Source organism: Sclerotinia sclerotiorum, genomic scaffold, assembly GCF_000146945.2.
Source record: "Sclerotinia sclerotiorum 1980 UF-70 scaffold_3 genomic scaffold, whole genome shotgun sequence".
Taxonomy (NCBI): Eukaryota; Fungi; Ascomycota; class Leotiomycetes; order Helotiales; family Sclerotiniaceae; genus Sclerotinia; species Sclerotinia sclerotiorum.
In genome coordinates this window covers 1189436-1208452 of record NW_001820833.1, presented here as the reverse complement: position 1 = coordinate 1208452, position 19017 = coordinate 1189436, and the positions used below count along the sequence as shown (strand labels likewise).

Sequence of the window (19017 nt, the reverse complement as noted above, 5' to 3'; positions counted from 1 at the left end):
AGGTTTTGTGCTTTGATGAAACAGGTAGGATCGGAAGCGCGATCGTCGCGAATTAACGCGTTTAGTGGTTTTGTGATTACATAAATGCTTGATAAGAAATATGGTCTACGCTCTGTATCATTCCTATAAGACAAAACTCGAATACAACTAGAACTAGATACTATCTAGTTAATAGTAGGTAGCTATCAACTATTTTTCAGTATGTTATGCCAAAAGAAGATTAAATTCTAGTCACTGATAATTTGAGAGTACACATTGTCTTTGTTTTTGAAACTAGAGGTCGGTAGGTGGAATGTTGGTCTATCCGCTCCTTCAATACTGTTATCTTATTCACTATAAGCGAGCTTGATGCTTCAGCCTCATATTGGGGATAGATACACGAACGCAGCCTGGAGGAGTGGACAAAGACTGAATATTTGTTTGACAAGTATCCAACTGATTCACATAAAAGACATGGGATAGTAGATGCACAGATAGGACACTCCGAATCATCCCGACCTCTTTAGCTTTTACCAGATACTTTGACGACCCTTTTGGCTAGGGATCCTAACCTTGAGCTGGGTTACATATCTTTCCCCCCTAAACTGTACTCTAGAAGCCATTTTCAGGAAGTTGGTGGATCTGGAGATCTTAGACAGATATGCATGTGTGCTGGTACCAGTATGTCAGATGATATGTGACTGGGTAGCTACCCGCCCTGCGGGTGTATGCATTACAATGTCCTCAAGTAGAATCTACCCTCCCAGAGATAGGGTAAATTAGTAATTCCGAGAGAAGGGTAGCATAAGTGGTCTTGGCCTTACAACTAGCCTAGTTGGCTGTGCTGATCAGATAGATTACAGTCACTGGAGTAGGTGTAAGGATTCGACGAGAACCCCAGGAAGAAGCTTTTTAGTGTTCGAAACGATGCAATCCTTTAGATGTAGTTGATGGTCTTGAATATATTACACATACCGATATCAAAAATCTTTTCGTGGGTACTGTTCAGTTTTCCTACAAAATTCGATTGTTCACATGGAACTAATTATCTTTCAACGAAGATGATGAACAGCTAGAGTAAGGTAAGGGTAAAGATCCGGTGGGGACCCCTGAAATGAAAGCTTTGACCAACTTAGAGATAAAGATAAACACCCAAAAATATATCTCCACCCTCCAACTAATTCACTTCCTACGCGCTTCACCCTCACCCTCTACATGTGCGTTGCTTCTATCCAAAGATTCGTTGATCTGTAGCACCAGCCAAATACCAATTTCAAATATGTTCCTTATCGGCCAGGTATCCAACCAGGTGTCCGTGATCTCCCGGCGCTACCAGTCACTGAATCCGATAATATTCAATAGCAGCAAGTCTGTAAATAGGATAACCAGCTTTATCTCCAACCCTGCTAAGCCATCTTATGCCCAACAGAGATCTATATATTCCTCCCGACTTCAATCTACTTCTTCCTCGTCTTCTTCCACTTTTTGCTCCTCAAAACAGCCGACAAAAGTTGCAATGGCTCCCACTACCCACCAACGTCGTTCTAGCACTGCAACCCCTGTGACTGCAAACCTGCTGCCAGGCTTTGCTTTTGCTTTCGAGTATGTATTAATCATCTGTCTATATGTTTGCCCTTCGATCTAACTGATTACAGCATTGATGGTGTCCTACTCCGATCTTCTTCGCCAATCCCTGGAGCATCCGAAGCGTTGAACCTACTCCATTCAAACAACATTCCCTTCATCTTATTGACCAATGGAGGAGGCAAACATGAGAGTGCTCGGGTCGCAGAGCTGAGCAAGAAACTCAATGTTCCCCTCACTGAAGAGAATTTTGTTCAATCACACACACCATTCAAACAACTTGTTGAGGGATCAGATGCTGCGGAGAGTCTCAAGGACAAGACAGTTCTTGTTACTGGTGGAGATGGAGATAAATGTCGAAAGGTCGCAGAAATGTTAGTCCATATCCTCTTCTTTAGTGGGCAATTCTTAACCTTAAAGCTCCTTCACATACAATGAAGCCATTCGTGTATGCGTTGTTGAGGGAGCTCGAGACACTTAACCAATTTGAGATATTGAGCAAGGACCATAATTTTTGGAGATAAAGCTAACACTGGGATACATAGGTATGGCTTTAATAAAGTCGTGACTCCTGGGGACATCCTTATGGCTTACCCAACTGTTTGGCCCTTCAACCAAATCTTTAGCGAGTATTACAACAAGGCTACACGACCTCTTCCTAGACCTGTTGATCTCCTCAATCTTTCAGAATCTCTCAGGTTCGATGCTATCATGATCTTCAATGATCCTCGTGATTGGGCCTTGGATACTCAAGTGGTACTTGATCTTCTCTTATCTGAAAAGGGCATCTTGGGTACTTATTCGCCCAAGAACGGCGACGCATCACTTCCCAATAATGGCTGGCAACAAGACGGGCAACCCAAACTCTTCTTCTCGAACCCAGACCTCTTTTGGGCAACTAACCATCACATGCCTCGTCTTGGCCAAGGAGGTTTCCAAGCATGCCTCGAAGGGGTTTGGAAGGCTACCACCGGTGGTGCAAAGCTCGAACGCACTGTTATTGGCAAACCACACGCAGCAACATACAAGTATGCTGAGCGCGTACTACACAAATATCGTACACACATGCTCGGCGGTAATGGCGAAAGTAAGAGAAAGCTCCCACATTTGAAGCGCGTTTTTATGGTCGGCGATAATCCAGAGTCTGACATTCGTGGTGCCAATGAATTCGAATCATCTCACGGCACAGACTGGACTTCGGTTCTGGTCAAGACAGGTGTTTATAGAAGTGGCACTGTTCCTGCTCATAAGCCAAAGGCAATCGTTGGAGATGTCTACGAAGCTGTCAAGTGGGCTTTGGAACAGGAAGGCTGGCATACTGTTCATGAATGATTTTATTTCGCCGCTTGGTCTTTTTCGACTTTGGGCGACCACGGCGTATTTTTTTCGAACTTGGGAATAGATTGGATTTGCTTCAAAGTATAAAATCCAGCACCAAGTCAAAAAATATCATGCATTGCGATGGCGTTCGGGAAATAGTGGAGTTTGGGTTGGATTCAGCATTAAATGATGTGCAAAACCGTCATCCAAAGACGATGGATGATATAGATGAGATACCAATGATACTTGGCGGCAGCCAGTTTACATAAATAGATGAAGATAAATGAAAGTAAAAGAGTTAAAAAGGTTTATTAGTGTTAATGATATCTTTTCCTGTTGTTTATTTGAGTCCATCGTGCCTGAACTATACGAATTTGTAGACGGCAATCAGTAATGCTCATGAAGCTAGTATCATAGTGGTAGGCACGGTGATGGCAACGATTTTCGGCTAGATCTTGTAAAGCTAGCGAGACTAGCACCGTATAGCATTTACCGCGTACCAAATCTTTCCTATTGAGATAGTAGTGTGTCATAGTGGCTGATTGAAAATGATTTAAATCTGTAAAGGATTTATTTCTTAATAGCATTTGTAGAAGTAGAAGTATAAGTTGTGTATGATCTAAGTCGTCTAGGGTTCTCTAGATATGAGTTTCCTAGAACTTGGCTGTTCTTTTTTGATATTCTTGCTAATTGTCATTGGTGTACTGTAGTTTAGGGATTATTTCATGGGGATGGTGAGATTATGTGATGGTGATAGTAAGGTTGTTTTATGGGTAGGGTGAAAGGAACTGAACTATTGGGATTTAGAGAGTGAATACTTTTAGAAGTGAGAAACTGCTGCTTTGAGGATAGTTTTGATTTTTTAATTAAGGTATAGCAATTTATTTTTCATTACAAGGTTAAGTTATCAACATCATGTTTTGTTATATTAAACCATATTTCAAACCATGAGTTCGAGAATAATGTTGTATTTCTCAACTGCATCGCTCAGAATCGAATGTTTAAACCTTTAAAGAAGATGAAGATGGAAACTTCCTCTTGTTCCAGACTAAGAAGCTGAATATCAGGGAACCTTATGCCTTCTGGATATAATGAGATATTAAACTCCTTTGAAACATTTGAAGGATAGGTATAAACGAAAGAATATAGGTGCGCAAGAGAAGAATTGTTCATGAATCAAGACCATGAACGATACGGAAATGGTTTTTAGCAACGCTTCGGATTTGTTCATGTCGATTGAAAAGCCCCGAAGAGAAGGAGTTATTGAAGGGAGAGAGATACTTATTTTTCAAGGAGAATAGTAATGTATGAAATAGCTTTGCGGTCTGACTGTTTCTAGATAGCCCATTTAGACAAGGAAAGAAACGATTGTAATAGCCATATTCTTCACTAAAAGAGGCTTGAGTTTGACATGATAAAAAACTATCCCAAAGTGTTATTGAGTTTAGAAGCCTTTAGATGTATACTGCAAAATCAACTGAGAAAGCTTGCATATGTGCTTGAACAGCTGTCTGTGTGCAAAATTTGAGATGCGCCAGTTATAGACGGGACGCACAAGATATGAGTGATTAACTGTGCAAATGCCCTACTTACACCTCAATAGTGCGATGAAAGTGCCAGTTCGGTGGTCTGACTACGATCGAAGAATTGTTTTTTGATTCAAATAGTCCACCATGGCAGTGAGCTTCGTGAGCGTCAGCAAACAATCATTGCAAATGAATGTATATTGCACGCCTGCCCATCCTGTAATATCTACACGGACATATCACCTATAAAAGCGCGAATGCAGGGCATAGACAGGGTCCTTTTGCTCTTGTTCATACTAATTGTTTGTGGACCGAGTGAGTCTATGCCTTTTCATTTTGCCATTGAGGATGTTAGCCGGATTATGAGAGGGAAATCAGCACACCCTTTGTCTGCAATTTGATGCCCGAAAGATTCAAAATGTTATGGCTTCTGCTTAAATGGATAGAAGCGATTCATTAAATATTGGCCTAGGATCAGAATGGGGTGTAATTGATTATTATTTGTATTTATATCTTTTTGTCTAAACATCTTGATCATTCCCTTTGGACTAAAAGCTAATCCGCCGTAAACTAGCGGGCGGAGCGGAATCATATACGAAGGGAACATTACTTACCGGTAAAAGCCGCTCCTATTGTGCCAAATTAAATGTCTACACTCACCCTTCAATTTGATTCCCCCACGTAAGCACATAGCGTATTTGGCGACGTATCGCAACCTCAAAGACCACAATTGCAGCAATACTCGACCTTCTTTTGACTTGCAATTCATGAGCTTGGGAGCATACCTTGCACACCATGAGTTACAGTAAAAAAGATGAAGATGGCGACATGGCCATCATGCGTGTAGATAGAACTTCTGTCTTTCAAGAAGGTCGGTGAACATTCCCATTAACAGGACAGCTAAGCTAACATTCAACAGCTCGATTGTTTAACTCTTCCCCTATACAACCTCGAAGATGTCGTGTTCTCCTTACGAAGATTGCGCTTTTATTATACACCGGCGAGAAATTTCCTACGAACGAAGCCACTACCCTTTTCTTTGGTATTTCGAAGCTGTTCCAAAATAAAGATGCCAGCCTGCGGCAGATGGTTCACCTCATCATTAAGGAATTGGCGCATTCCGCGGAGGATATTATTATGGTCACAAGTACAATAATGAAAGATACTGGTGGTGGGACAGATGCAATTTACAGACCCAATGCTATTCGGGCTTTGTGCCGTATCATTGATGTGAGTGCGCCAGATTATAGCAGGGGATACCATTGACACAACTAGGCCTCCACAGTCCAAAGCATTGAACGAGTAATGAAGACCGCAATTGTCGACAAGAACCCTTCCGTATCTTCTGCTGCCCTGATATCCTCTTACCACCTTTTGCCTATAGCCCGCGATGTGGTTCGGAGATGGCAGAGCGAAACACAAGAAGCTGCAACGGCGACAAAATCCTCGGGTGGCTTCTCCTTAGGTTTCTCAACTTCTAGTAGCCAAATGCCGGTAAACAACTCAACAATGACACAATATCATGCGATAGGACTTTTATATCAAATGAGGATGCACGACAGGATGGCATTAGTTAAGATGGTTCAGCAATTTGGGGCAGCAGGTGCTGTAAAGAGTCCAGCCGCGACTGTCATGCTCGTCCGATTGGCAGCGCAGCTGGCAGAAGAGGATCAACAACTTCGGAAACCAATGATGCAACTCTTGGATGGCTGGCTCCGACACAAGAGCGAGATGGTTAACTTCGAGGCCGCCAAAGCCATTTGCGACATGCGAGACGTTACAGATGCTGAAGTCACCCAAGCAATTCATGTTTTGCAACTTTTCCTTACCTCACCAAGAGCTGTCACCAAATTTGCTGCAATTCGCATACTTCACAACTTTGCCTCTTTCAAGCCTCAAGCTGTCCACCCTTGCAATCCAGACATTGAACTCCTTATCTCGAACTCCAACAGATCAATTGCTACCTTTGCCATTACCACACTTTTGAAGACGGGCAACGAAGCCAGTGTGGACCGATTGATGAAGCAAATCTCAGGATTTATGGCAGATATTACCGACGAGTTCAAGATTACAATTGTGGAAGCCATCCGTACTCTCTGCCTTAAGTTCCCCAACAAACAAGCTGGCATGTTAGCATTCCTCAGTGGTATACTACGCGACGAGGGAGGATACGAGTTCAAGCGCGCCGTAGTGGAAAGCATGTTTGATTTGATTAAGTTTGTTCCGGAGTCGAAGGAAGACGCTTTGGCACACCTTTGCGAATTCATTGAAGATTGTGAATTCACCAAGCTAGCTGTCCGCATCCTTCATCTCCTAGGGTTGGAAGGTCCAAAAACATCTCAACCTACCAAGTACATACGATATATCTACAACAGAGTAGTCCTTGAAAATGCTATTGTACGGGCTGCGGCAGTCACAGCGTTAGCCAAATTTGGCGTTGGGCAGAAAGATCCAGAAGTCAAGCGCAGTGTTACCGTTCTCCTCACCAGATGCTTGGATGATGTCGATGATGAAGTTCGTGACCGTGCTGCGTTGAACTTGAGATTGATGTCAGAGTCCGATGATACAGCAGATCGTTTTATCAAGAATGGTATGCTATCACAACCCCGGCTTTCACAATGCTTTTCTAACAATTACAGAAAACACCTTTGCTTTACCATACCTTGAACATCAGCTTGTTATGTACGTCACAGCTGATGATAAATCAACATTTGATAATCCTTTCGATATTGCATCAGTTCCAATTGTTACCAAGGAGCAAGCAGACGCTGAGGAGCGAACCAAGAAGCTCACGACCGTAACACCAACAATCAAGGCTCCCAAATCTGGCCCCACCAAAGCTTCACCATCTGGTGCCGAAGCTGTTGCTTCTGCTTCTGCAACAGCCCAAAAGTATGCCCAGGAATTACTCAAGATTCCAGAGTTCAAGCCATATGGTGCTGTATTGAAATCTTCTCTTGTCGTCGAATTGACTGAATCGGAGACCGAGTATGTCGTTACCGTCGTCAAGCATATTTTCAAGGAGCATATTGTTCTTCAATACGAGGTTAAGAATACTTTACCGGATACCGTTCTTGAAGAGGTATCGGTGGTCGCTACTCCAACTGATGAAGAGGAGCTCGAGGAAGATTTCATTATCCCGGCCACTAAGCTTGTAACCGATGAGCCAGGTACCATTTATGTATCTTTCAAGAAGACTAGTGGCGAGGCCGCTTTCCCTTCAAGCAGCTTCACGAACGTCCTGAAATTTACCACGAAAGAAATCGATCCAACAACTGGCGAGCCTGAAGAAACCGGTTATGATGATGAGTATCAGGTTGAGGATCTTGAACTTACTGGTAGCGACTATGTTGTCCCTGCTTTTGCCGGTAACTTCAATCACATCTGGGAGCAAGTGGGTGCTTCCGGCGAGGAAGCTGAAGAGACACTTCAATTAAGTGGTGTGAAGAGTATAGCAGGTATGTTTTTGCCCCTCAAACACTTATAACTGAAAAACTAACGATTTTTCAGATGCTACTGAACAACTTACTAAAACACTCTCACTACAACCGCTCGATGGCACGGATGTGCCGATTAACACGACTACTCACACTTTGAAGTTATTTGGTAAAACAGTTACAGGTGGGCGAGTTGTGGCTAATATCCGAATGGCTTATTCTAGTAAGTCAGGAGTCACAAGTAAAATTGTGGTTCGTGGTGAAGAAGAAGGGATTGCAGCTTTGGTTATTGGGTCTGTTGCTTAGGGGTTAGCGATTCCATGGAGTTGAAAGTTGGGTGCATTTGATGATTATTGTTTAGATAATGGGTACAAGAAGCTATAAAAAATGGATTGGCTTCATCTCCTGGAAGATGAAGGATATAGCATGAATCATCAGATCAAAAATATAAAAAAATCATAATTGAGATTTGATACGCATCTTCGGGTTTAACCCCAAACATCCGGACGGAGAGATGGGGATAATCTAATCCAACTTCTTGTGCAATATCATTCATTTCCAACTTCTTACATACTTTAATTTCAACGATTTTGAAGAAAATTCTTCAATTTGTTGCATGTGTTAGCTCTGCGTTCTTTACTGATTGCCCCTATCAGAATCCCTGAATACTCGGTCCCGATATGACGTTGCATGCCCGTGGTCTTGGCATGTTTTTCTAGAATTTAGATTTCTTTATTGGAAGTAGGTACCTCGATATTTTGTACGACAAAGAAACACCGCGATATTTTGTACAACAAAGAACACTGTCCACAATCTTCAATTCAACCTCATGAACTTTGTTCTTCCTCGTTCTTCCTCACAGTTCCTCCTATAAACTGAAAATCTCCTTGCAATGGTGTACGTACGACAAGAAAAACTTCCAGGCCTCAAGCAATACAAATACTCGGGTGTCGACCATTCCCTATTATCTCGATATGTTCTCAAACCTTTCTACACCAATTTCGTGATAAAATGTTTCCCAATGAGCATGGCGCCGAATCTGATTACCCTTACGGGTTTCAGTTTCGTCGTTGTTAATATCCTCACTTTGTTGTGGTATAATCCCACGCTTGATGTGGATTGTCCGCCCTGGGTGTATGCCAGTTGGGCTGTAGGGTTGTTCTTGTATCAGACCTTCGACGCGGTCGATGGGAGTCAGGCGTATGTTTCTGTCTCTTTTTGATTGATCTAGATGGGGAGCGCTAACCTGACGCGATTGGAATACAGGAGACGAACGCATCAGAGTGGTCCTCTGGGAGAGCTCTTCGATCATGGTGTTGATGCCCTCAATACTTCCCTCGAATGTTTGATTTTCGCGGCTACGCAGAACATGGGGATGGGCTGGAAGACAGTTATGGTTTTATTTGCTTGTGCGAACCAAATCTTTGGACGTTTGCCCGTAGTATGCTAATATTTGGTAGCTCTCCTTACATTCTACGTACAGACCTGGGACGAATATCACACAAAGACTTTGACCTTGGGCTTGATTTCTGGACCTGTGGAAGGAATTCTTATCCTCGTCACAGTTTACGCGTTTACTGCAATTAAAGGCGGCGCGAGTTTTTGGGCTCAATCAATGTTCAGAACTGTCGGCATACCCCATTACGCGTTCATTCCAGAGTATATCTATGAGTTACCATTCAATGAGTGGTATATGGTTCAAGGTGGAATTGTGCTGGTTCTCAACACTGTTCAAAGGTAGGTTTACCCCTCCTAGACCCCTGTCAAAATATCTCCAGCTAATGACCCCTCCAGCTCCATAAATGTGATCCGAGCTCGCAGAGCTCGTGGAGACAGATCTCGAGGCGCGCTCTTGGGACTTCTTCCCTTCTTCTTCACTTGGACCCTCATCCCGGCCTACCTTTACCTTAATCCAGAGATTTTATATAATCATCTCGTTCCTTTTGTTTTCTTTGCCGGGCTCGTCAATGCTTACTCGGTGGGCCAGGTGATCACTGCACATCTGGTCAAATTGCCATTCCCTTACACGAATGTATTGAACTTACCTCTTGCCTATGGTGTCTTTGACTCTGCAGGGCCATTCTTGAAAGAAAATTTTGGATTCGGATGGCCTAGCGCCTTAGGTGGTGGCGTATATCAGGTTGCATATCTCTTCTGTATGCTAGGTGTTGCTGTTGGCGTTTATGGAAGCTTCGTGGTAAGTCTTTTTCACTTCTAATTTTCTCGGGCTATGCTAACATCGGAAGGTGGATGTAATTGTTACTATTTGCGACTATTTAGACATCTGGTGCTTAACTATCAAACACCCATGGAACGAGAAAGAAGAAGCGAAGAAAGCGAATTAAAACGCGCTTATGCGACGACGGAATGCGAACATGATAGTAGAAGGGTTTGGCTTAGATCGGGGCTCTCGGGTGCTTCAGGTTTTAGAATTTATGCGGTACGGATGGATTTTTATTTGTATGAGTATAATATCTTGTCTGTATATAATTGGTATTTTAACGAGAGATTCTGCAACTTTATTTCTACTCAAGTCTACTAGTCGAAAACAGCCTCCTTTGAATGTGATACCGGGGTTTGAATGAAAGAAAGAGTCGGCGACAATGGTACTCGGGTGTATAGGATATGTTCGAATCCCATTTGATAATTGCTAAACAAAGCCGATTCACGGGACATCTAATTGCCCACGAAAGCCCTAGGCTTTTATTCTCAGCACGTGAAGTATTTCATCCGTGATATCGCTTCTTTTACCCGCCCCTAATCAAACGTAACGTATTGAGGATTTCAAATCCGATGTCTAGCCCTACGGCAAAACGATACTGACGAAATGTACATGTACAGTTCATTTTTTGCAATTCGGGCAAGCGGCATTAGCATGTCTCTGCTCGCATGCATATCCCATTTTTCGCTACAATTGATATTCGTGAGGTTGCGAAATCTCGGTCCAGATGTAGCCGAGCTTTCAATTCTAAGGGTGTATTAATGATTACTATCTAGGACAATCTGGCTTAGATCGTCAATTGTCAATTTTTGCGCATTTTGAAGTCTTAATTTAGCATTGGAATTTCCCCGAAGCTTTCATGGGGATAACTTTATTTTGGGCCTGCAGTTCCCTGCTTCTGTTGCAATACAAAAATTGTTCGTCCATACCCCGCACAATGCGGTTTGAAACCAAAGATATGGGGAAATGTAAAGTTACGTTGTGCGAGTATTCATGGTTATTTAAGGTTGTGCCTCCTCTTGAAATACTAGAATGCATACATCAGACTTTTCCAAGGCAAATTTTCCATCAAGATGAGATCTTTTCATCTCGCAATCTTGGCCGGCTCGTTATTTTTCGATAGCACCAATGGAGATCCATCGGTTCATTCTCCTCGAGCTACTTGTACCGTTCAACCAAGTCTGAATGGCACTGATGATGCGCCTGCCATCCTCTCTGCATTCAAAACATGCGGCAAAGACGGAACTGTGGTGTTTCTGAACCATACATATACTATCAATAGTATCATGAATACCACCGGACTCTCAAACTGCAATATTGATATATATGGAACCCTCCTGGTACCTCAGTTGATTACTCGCGTCTTTCTCTCTACTAGCTAACTTACCATATTAAGTGGTCAACAAACATTACCTACTGGCTTAATCAATCCATGGCCTTCGGCTATCAAAACCAAACCTCAGCATGGTGGCTCGGAGGCAATAACATCAATGTAAATGGATACGGATACGGTACTCTAGATGGTAATGGCCAAGCTTGGTATGATTTTGTCAAGGGAATTTCAAATTATCCGAATAGGCCCCAAGCACTTACGATATGGAATACCACGAATTCCGTTTTTCGCGGTTTGAGATTTGTGCAGAGTCAAATGTGGTATTTTTTCCAGTCTTGTTATTTGTATTAGAGAATGGCGAGAAATAACGAAGGAGATAGGACAATGACAATCTTCAAATCGTCCACAGTTCTTTTACAGGATATCTATGTAAACAGTAGTTCCTCCAATCACAACCCCGCGCGCAATACCGATGGTGCAGATACTATATTCAGCGACAATATTCACTTTGATCGCTGGACGGTCGTTAATGGTGATGATAGCATTGCTTTGAAGGCCAATAGTACTAATATCTTAATCACCAATTCCACATTCTATAACGGATTAGGAGTGGCAATAGGTAGCATCGGACAGTATAAGGGAGTATACGAAAGCATTGAGAATGTGACGGCAAGTGAAATTGTGTTTTATAAGACATTGCATGGAGGGTATGTGAAGACCTGGACGGGAGAACAGGCGGGATATCCACCGAATGGTGGAGGAGGAGGATTGGGATGTAAGTAAAAGTTTCTCATTCCTTTCGAACTCCTGAGGATGATTTCTCACAAAAATATATACAGTTGCCAAGAACATCACATTTGAAAATTTATCCTTCCATTCCTTGAGGGGACCACCATTTTCCATCTCGCAATGCACGACATTCTCAGGTACAGCAGGCAATTGTTCTTCTTCAGCATGTGAGTACTTTCCTTTCTCTCATTCCCTCTCCCATTCTCCAACTCTACCTACTTCCACGTTTTAGAACATTCCCCCACAATGCACATAATCTCTTTCTCTTCTAATGTCAAGTAGTCCAAATAAGCGACCTAAGTATGTACAACATATCCGGCAGTATAACCAACCCCATTACCAGCTACCAATGCAGTGCTGTCGCTCCCTGTAAGGATATCACTATGGAAAATATCGACGTTGTAGATGCGAATGGGACGGCGGGAACAGGATATAAGTGTACGAATGTTATTGGGACAACAGGGTTCACCTGTACTGGTCCTACTTGAATTTATGGAACCGCGATTTTGAGGGTTTACAGATTGAGAAACTTATAGTTTCGCGATGTAGGAAACAAAGTTGTGTAGACCGTTTATAAATGATGACTGGTAGAGCGAATAAAGGAATTAAGAATAAATTAATCCTGCTATCTACATCTACTTCTCCCTCGCGGCAAGCTAAAGATAGCCCCAAGTCAGCTCATTACTTCCGTGTCTTGAGTATGTAATGTAAGCATAAGCCCCTAACGCAGTACATCCACGAAAACGGCTGACAAAAAGTCAGGCTAGGGTCTAAAACATTGTCATGTCCATAACACCTTGCATAGTTAGTAATAAAATTTCATCCTATTTGATCGCAGAAGCAACACAATAAATAATATGTAGGCGAAGTACCAAGCATCCTCAAATACATATGTCGCACAAAAGGAGACTTTTTAGCGACTATATGTGTATCATTTTGAGCTTTATCGCATTGGCATGACAGTAGAAGTATGAGAAAGAGAGGAGAAGAGGAATTTTTAATCCAGGAGATCGTGTAAAACAAGAAGAGGTACAAAGTGATTGCTAGGCGGAAGCTGAGAGGAGACAGTGATGGCTAAGGGTTGAGGGCTGCATAAGATATCCTGCACCACTAACCATCTAATAACTCTTCTGTAAGTACCTAGCGAGATATATGTTTGAAATCAATTCGGATGAGTGTTGAAATTTCCATACTTGATACAAAGACATAAGGCGACTTACCCCCTGTGTAACATGGGACGAGCCTTATGCACTCTTTAGCTTGAAACTCAATAAATGCGTTCAAAGTAGAATACAAATTAGACAACTAAAACAAATCTCGAGATTCCCAAAGCGAACTGTTAAGAAAATATCAAGCGCAACATGGCTTGAAACTAATAATGAAGCCACATTATGATAATTGCATAGTACACCATCCGATACTCCTAAGCATAAGACACCAAAGAACTCCCTGACGTACTCCATTTGTCTTGAGCAATATCAATCTCATCCCATATATTCCATAGTCCTCCTTAATAGCCTTGATACTCCTCCCCGCCATCCCATAAATCATAACAACTCATCACTTCCAGCCGCAACGCTCTTCTCAATCGCATCAAGTATTACGCTCTCATCAAACACCGGACCTTGCCCATCACATTTTGCAGCCCCCTTAAGCATTTCACTAATAATACCTACATCCACCAGCCCTTGCTTGTACAGTGGATGGTTAGTAATATAGTCCCAAGTCGCACCCGCCGCCAATAGCCTCTCCCCTTTATCGCCCAACACGATGCGATGACTCGGTACTTTGTTTTCATGTGCATACAAAACCTCAGTATAAAAATCCGTAGGCGTATATTTCATAGGTCCTGTATTGGCCAGAGGTTCTGAACCCCCACGACTAGAATGCCCAGACGTTGCCTTCAGAATTTCATTTTCCGTTGCAGCTTTCGCGAGTTTCAATTTCAAGCGCTCGTTTTCTTGAGCTAAATCTCCGGTGTTTTTCTCCAACTCTGCGAGCTTGGCTTCGAGCTCTTTTACATGGCGCTCCTTGCGTTCGCGAAAAGCTCGTTGTCTAGATTCAAAGCCTTTTAGTATTGTCCAAGTGAGGCTTCATAACGAATGAGCTCACGAAGGGGCCTTACGCTTGGCGGTTTTGGGCTTTGCGCCGGGATTGTGCGGGGGTTAAATTCTCCTCATCATCGCTATTGCTACCTCGTCGCATCGCATCATCAATCATATCGGTTGGCATTTCGGAGTACATAGGCTGAACAATTGGTGGCTTTTGCTGGGTCGTGGTTTGAGGAACGCGTGAGTTGTATTGATTTGCATAATCATAAGGCTGGAAGTGCTCCAAGACATCCTGCTCTTTGATGTTAGCAGGCACATTCCGCTCAAATGAGATGGTAGCAGTACAGGTGGAGAGTTGCTGAACTCGTCGCTATTTGATGCGTTTGTGTAAGTTGGAGTAGGGGGTTGAAGGGGGAAGAACGACTGAGCATTCCCGCTGTAATATGGATAATCCATTTTAAATGTCGAAGGTGGTTCGATGCGTTGGGAGAGTTTTCAAGTAAAAGCTATGATATTTGACACTGCCTGGTGTCTTGAACAGAATATCTCCGTTTGATTTGTAGGATATGTACAAGTGGAAAAGCTGGAGAATCGTAGCAGTATCATCAATTTTCATGATGTGATCTGCGGGCTCGATACTTGATTGATAAAGAAGCCTGAATAAGGTTAGACGCTAACGCGTACCCCGGGATCCGGGATTTGGTAAGGCCTATGCACTGAAAGAAGCGCCTGGACATTTTGGATGTCCCCCCTTTCCCCCTTAGGAAAAATTGCTTTCGCTTGACAGCTTACTATTCTATCTTCGAATGATATCTCAACTCTCAATTCTGTAGACTCCCATATTTGGCTGTTCTATAATTAGGGCCTTGGTGACATTTTCTTTTTCGCATGTTTACGCCGCAAGTAGACATATTGGTATCTATATCTAGAGACATCTACTCACCATAAACGTTACAAATAGGCTGACTGTACGCTTGCAATTGGAGAAGTAATCAATATTACCTACTCTAAGGTAATGTGATAGACTTAAGTATATGTATGCAACCTGACAAAGGGATCTGAGCCTATATGAAACTGGTCCCTTCATGGCTGACATCCATTCTCAATTGAGTAGAGAATTCTAAACGTTTGATTTAGATTCCCCAAGCACATAGCTCGGTGTTCTCTGGATAATGAAGCAGGAGCTGAATGCCAGTGGTATTCAGATGCGAATCTAGCTAGTTTTTGTTCACCACAATTGCCGCTTTATTTCTCGCAGTTCATGTAGCACATGACAAATATCTGGAAATTGTTAGATCTATCTTGATAAGTCAGAGGGCAGTCCAATGTCCCTATGTATATATCGTGTCATTGCTGATTCTAACATTCAAGAACAACATATGATTGACTTGTAGCCTACCAATAGACTTGGGGGAACATTAACAAAAGTCCGTCGTTAAAGCGATTTTCAACCGTACCTCAATACTCCGTAGTCCAAAACTTCCTCGACAGTCGATTCTCTATTGATTAGAATCTCTGCACCCTCCTGCTTAGACTCGTGTGTTGCTAGTAGACGGATTGTTCGTTCCCTAAGCGACGGCGTCTATGTAGTCATCGCCTCCGAAAGGTTCTTCGAACTCCATATGCAATTTAGCCTCTTTGTATAAGGCAATAAATTTCGCAGCATTGGTTGCCTCATGGACTTGCAATCGTTTGTGAATAACTTCATTATTTATATTGCTATAATCCCTACGTTCTTCCGCACCCAGGGCTGGGTAGGCAACCCCTACCCCGGGGTATTTGACCTCTATACTCTGCTCTTGAATACAAGATGATTATGTTGACAGAGTGTGGTGTCCTACATTAAATCAAATTTACTGAAACTAGTGCGATACTATTACACCGCGCTATAAATAATACAATGAAGGGTTTCCAAACGCCACTCACCAATAAAACAGTTCGATTAGGTAAGTTGAATCTACTCAATCATCTACTCAATGATTTTTTAATAATTTTACCAATCATTTGCTGCACCGTGTGTTTCATACATGCAATACTATCACGAAGCAGTTCCTGTTCTACCACTCCCGGGATGGCTTCCTAGAGAAGATGGAAGGGTTTGCGCACTCTTTTTTTTAAATTTTTTTTTAGCTACATAAGTGACAACCATTATTTCCACTTCCGACAGCATCACCCTTTCACCCTTTCATTTTCCTTTTTTCCCTGTTGTCTCATATTTTAAGCTCTTGAGACCGAAGACCAAGCCCTACATGACATGTCTAGAAGAAGTCACCATGCAATATGAGCTGTCAGATTCCGTAACAGGTATATACATAGGACTTAACTTGAAAGCAACACATATAGCTTCAAGCTCAATCCCCTCCATAACGCCAGCACTGATCAAGTCGTAGGCAAGAAGGATTGCAGCAGCACGTCAAGGCAGCGGTAATCTCTTGGCAGGACAAACCATCTCCTTTGTCAAGCGAAAAAGCCATGTTCACCTGTTTTCACGACAGCTAAAACAGTCAAACAGCATCGTATTCGGATGATTCGGAAGAGAATAGATTGTACTTACTGGTTCCTAATGTACCGTACATCCGATAATATATATTTCAGTATATATCAATAGATATAATACGCCTCATTGTAATTGGGCGCGTAGGAATCACGCTGTATACTATTTCCATTACCGATCCGACGTTGAACAAATATGGATGTGCCAAGACGTCAAATATAATTGGAAGCAAAGCCTTCTGTAAGATCTTACTTCACAAACTGAACTCTCAAAGAGAAAATTTAAAAGCATAGATCGAGTAACTACCTCCAAATATATAGAGCTAATGCCGACCGTAATTGCAAGCACTGCCACGCATGCATTTCCTCAAAGCATATTCCTTCCCAATTTTATATTACTCAGCAAATACATCTAATTTGAAAAATGAATGGAAATTGATAATAGGAAGTCACAAGCTAAGTAAATTCCACCATCTTAAATTCCATTTCGACGGAGCCTAAACTTTGAATATACTTCATATGTCAACTACCCAACTCCACATCTCCTTCTCTTTCTTCATGCTTTATAGCTGTTTTCCACTAGATAAAGCATGATAAGACATTAGAAAACAAGGTCATTTGAAACACAGACATTGAAATTTCTGGTAATTTAATGTGCATAATAGTGCAACTAGCCATGTTCAGTGTCTAGTAACCAAGGTCCACTCCGCGCTACCATGGATCCGGCGCAAACTAAAATTTCCTGACCTCGCTTGGCCAAGCATCTTAGGCAGTTTACCCTACCTAGCTTCATATCCAATACACAATAAGCTTTTACCGTACAATTTAGCTGCCTGCATTTAATACGTTAGATACCTAGATGGTCCGACTTTAGCAAATGAATAAATTCTCCCACAAACTCCAGATTCTTCACCTTCCTAGATATCTTCCAACACTCTTCTCAATACCACCGCATCAAAAATAGGAACCGTAAAGATATCAAACATTGTCATTTTCAGCCTCCAATCATTTATATACTTATTATTATTGTCATTTCGAACAATATAATTACAACACCAAAGTAAATCCTGTACTACGAATTCAAATCTCCACAATATATCGATCTATGAAATCCCAGGGGCCAAATAATCCAAGTCCTCTATCATCCTCCTTCTCGGATTCGAAAGTCGTCGACCTCAAACTAAGGGATCACCAAACTGTTTCAGCGGGAGTTCTCCAAAGCCTCAAGAAGGCTTGCCAGAAACTCGAGAAACGTATGGTTGAAGAAGAAGAGGATAGAATGTGGAAGCTGATGGAAGCAGGGAAACCAGTTTGCAGAGCAAAGCGGTGGAGAGGAAGCAGTCCTTCGGGCTGAGGGGACTCGGATGAATAAGTGGAGATTGAAGTTTTTTACACTCATTCTCATGATTTGGATGACGCAATTTGCTTGATTATGGTGTGGCTACACCGTGTACAAATATTTGGAACATTAGGTTAAACCTATCATCTAAGAGCGTCAAGTGTTTGAGGAGTTATAAATGTTCGAAAATATTTTAATATTCGAAACACAGCGTTTTCAACCTGTTGTTTTTCTTATGCATCAATTAAACTATACTAAAAAGATCATGGCTTATAATTCCATGTGACTTCAGTAAATTGAAAAAAATTAATTGTTGGCTTCAATTTAGAATTTTTTTAAACCCTAATGGTGGATGAGTCCGCTTCCCGCTACCTGCAGTCTAGCCCAAACTAGATGACTAATAGACTTTCAACTGAAAATGTATTAAATCCTTCAAATTTGTCTCCCTCCTCGTAATTTTGTCAAAAGTATCAATAATCATCAATTACCTACTCCTTTAATCCATCATAGAATGTGCGGACTATCTCACAATAATTACATCTTGATACATTTCGGGCATGTAGAGCTATTTCGGTAACTACAAGCCGTCGTTTCCTGTTGAATATTCCGTGCCAAACCAGAAAATAAAATTTTAACATTTTAGAATCTTACTATGAAGATCTGAATAAACTGATTCCATAATCGTGTTCATAGACCTAGAGCCTCACAATAATTTTCCTAAGCTCAACTAACTTGGAATTTGCACCTCAGCCGAGGGACCTTGCTATACCGAAGCAGAAGCTCATTTCCGGTAACTGGAAGCCCTCTTCCTCACACAACATAACCTCGTCAAGTGATTGATATAGATTGAGTTTTTGGGCATTTGCTCAATTCTAAGAACTTCGAGATAATGCCCGATCTTGAGGGGTTCTCAAACATCACTATAGTCGATATGTGTGACATATT

At 42.0% G+C, this 19017-nt stretch overlaps 6 protein-coding genes across 6 annotated transcripts; 5 read left to right on the top strand and 1 right to left on the bottom strand.

Moving 5' to 3' along the window:
* Window positions 1-1495: 1495 nt before the first annotated feature.
* On the top strand, window positions 1496-2895 carry SS1G_02556 (hypothetical protein; the record flags this gene model as incomplete). Its single annotated transcript, XM_001596286.1, has 3 exons — window positions 1496-1581; window positions 1635-1937; window positions 2109-2895. The coding sequence occupies 3 exons, from the start codon at window positions 1496-1498 to the stop codon at window positions 2893-2895; spliced, it is 1176 nt and encodes a 391-aa protein (XP_001596336.1).
* A 2309-nt stretch (window positions 2896-5204) lies between these two features.
* SS1G_02555 (hypothetical protein) lies at window positions 5205-8159 on the top strand (the record flags this gene model as incomplete). The annotated part of the gene is made up of 6 exons (XM_001596285.1): window positions 5205-5280; window positions 5329-5639; window positions 5685-6999; window positions 7049-7867; window positions 7920-8015; window positions 8071-8159. The coding sequence occupies 6 exons, from the start codon at window positions 5205-5207 to the stop codon at window positions 8157-8159; spliced, it is 2706 nt and encodes a 901-aa protein (XP_001596335.1).
* Window positions 8160-8867: 708 nt separating this feature from the next.
* SS1G_02554 (hypothetical protein) lies at window positions 8868-10191 on the top strand (the record flags this gene model as incomplete). The annotated part of the gene is made up of 5 exons (XM_001596284.1): window positions 8868-9046; window positions 9113-9189; window positions 9307-9583; window positions 9641-10043; window positions 10093-10191. The coding sequence occupies 5 exons, from the start codon at window positions 8868-8870 to the stop codon at window positions 10189-10191; spliced, it is 1035 nt and encodes a 344-aa protein (XP_001596334.1).
* Window positions 10192-11140: 949 nt separating this feature from the next.
* Window positions 11141-12677, top strand: SS1G_02553 (hypothetical protein; the record flags this gene model as incomplete). The annotated part of the gene is made up of 4 exons (XM_001596283.1): window positions 11141-11317; window positions 11464-11720; window positions 11943-12175; window positions 12472-12677. 4 exons carry the CDS (start codon window positions 11141-11143, stop codon window positions 12675-12677), a joined length of 873 nt encoding a protein of 290 aa, XP_001596333.1.
* Window positions 12678-13736: 1059 nt separating this feature from the next.
* On the bottom strand, window positions 13737-15151 carry SS1G_02552 (hypothetical protein; the record flags this gene model as incomplete). Its single annotated transcript, XM_001596282.1, has 4 exons — window positions 13737-13876; window positions 13922-14244; window positions 14315-14532; window positions 15137-15151. 4 exons carry the CDS (start codon window positions 15149-15151, stop codon window positions 13737-13739), a joined length of 696 nt encoding a protein of 231 aa, XP_001596332.1.
* A 2687-nt stretch (window positions 15152-17838) lies between these two features.
* Window positions 17839-18087, top strand: SS1G_02551 (predicted protein; the record flags this gene model as incomplete). The annotated part of the gene is made up of 1 exon (XM_001596281.1): window positions 17839-18087. The coding sequence occupies one exon, from the start codon at window positions 17839-17841 to the stop codon at window positions 18085-18087; it is 249 nt and encodes an 82-aa protein (XP_001596331.1).
* Between the last annotated feature and the right edge of the window lie 930 nt (window positions 18088-19017).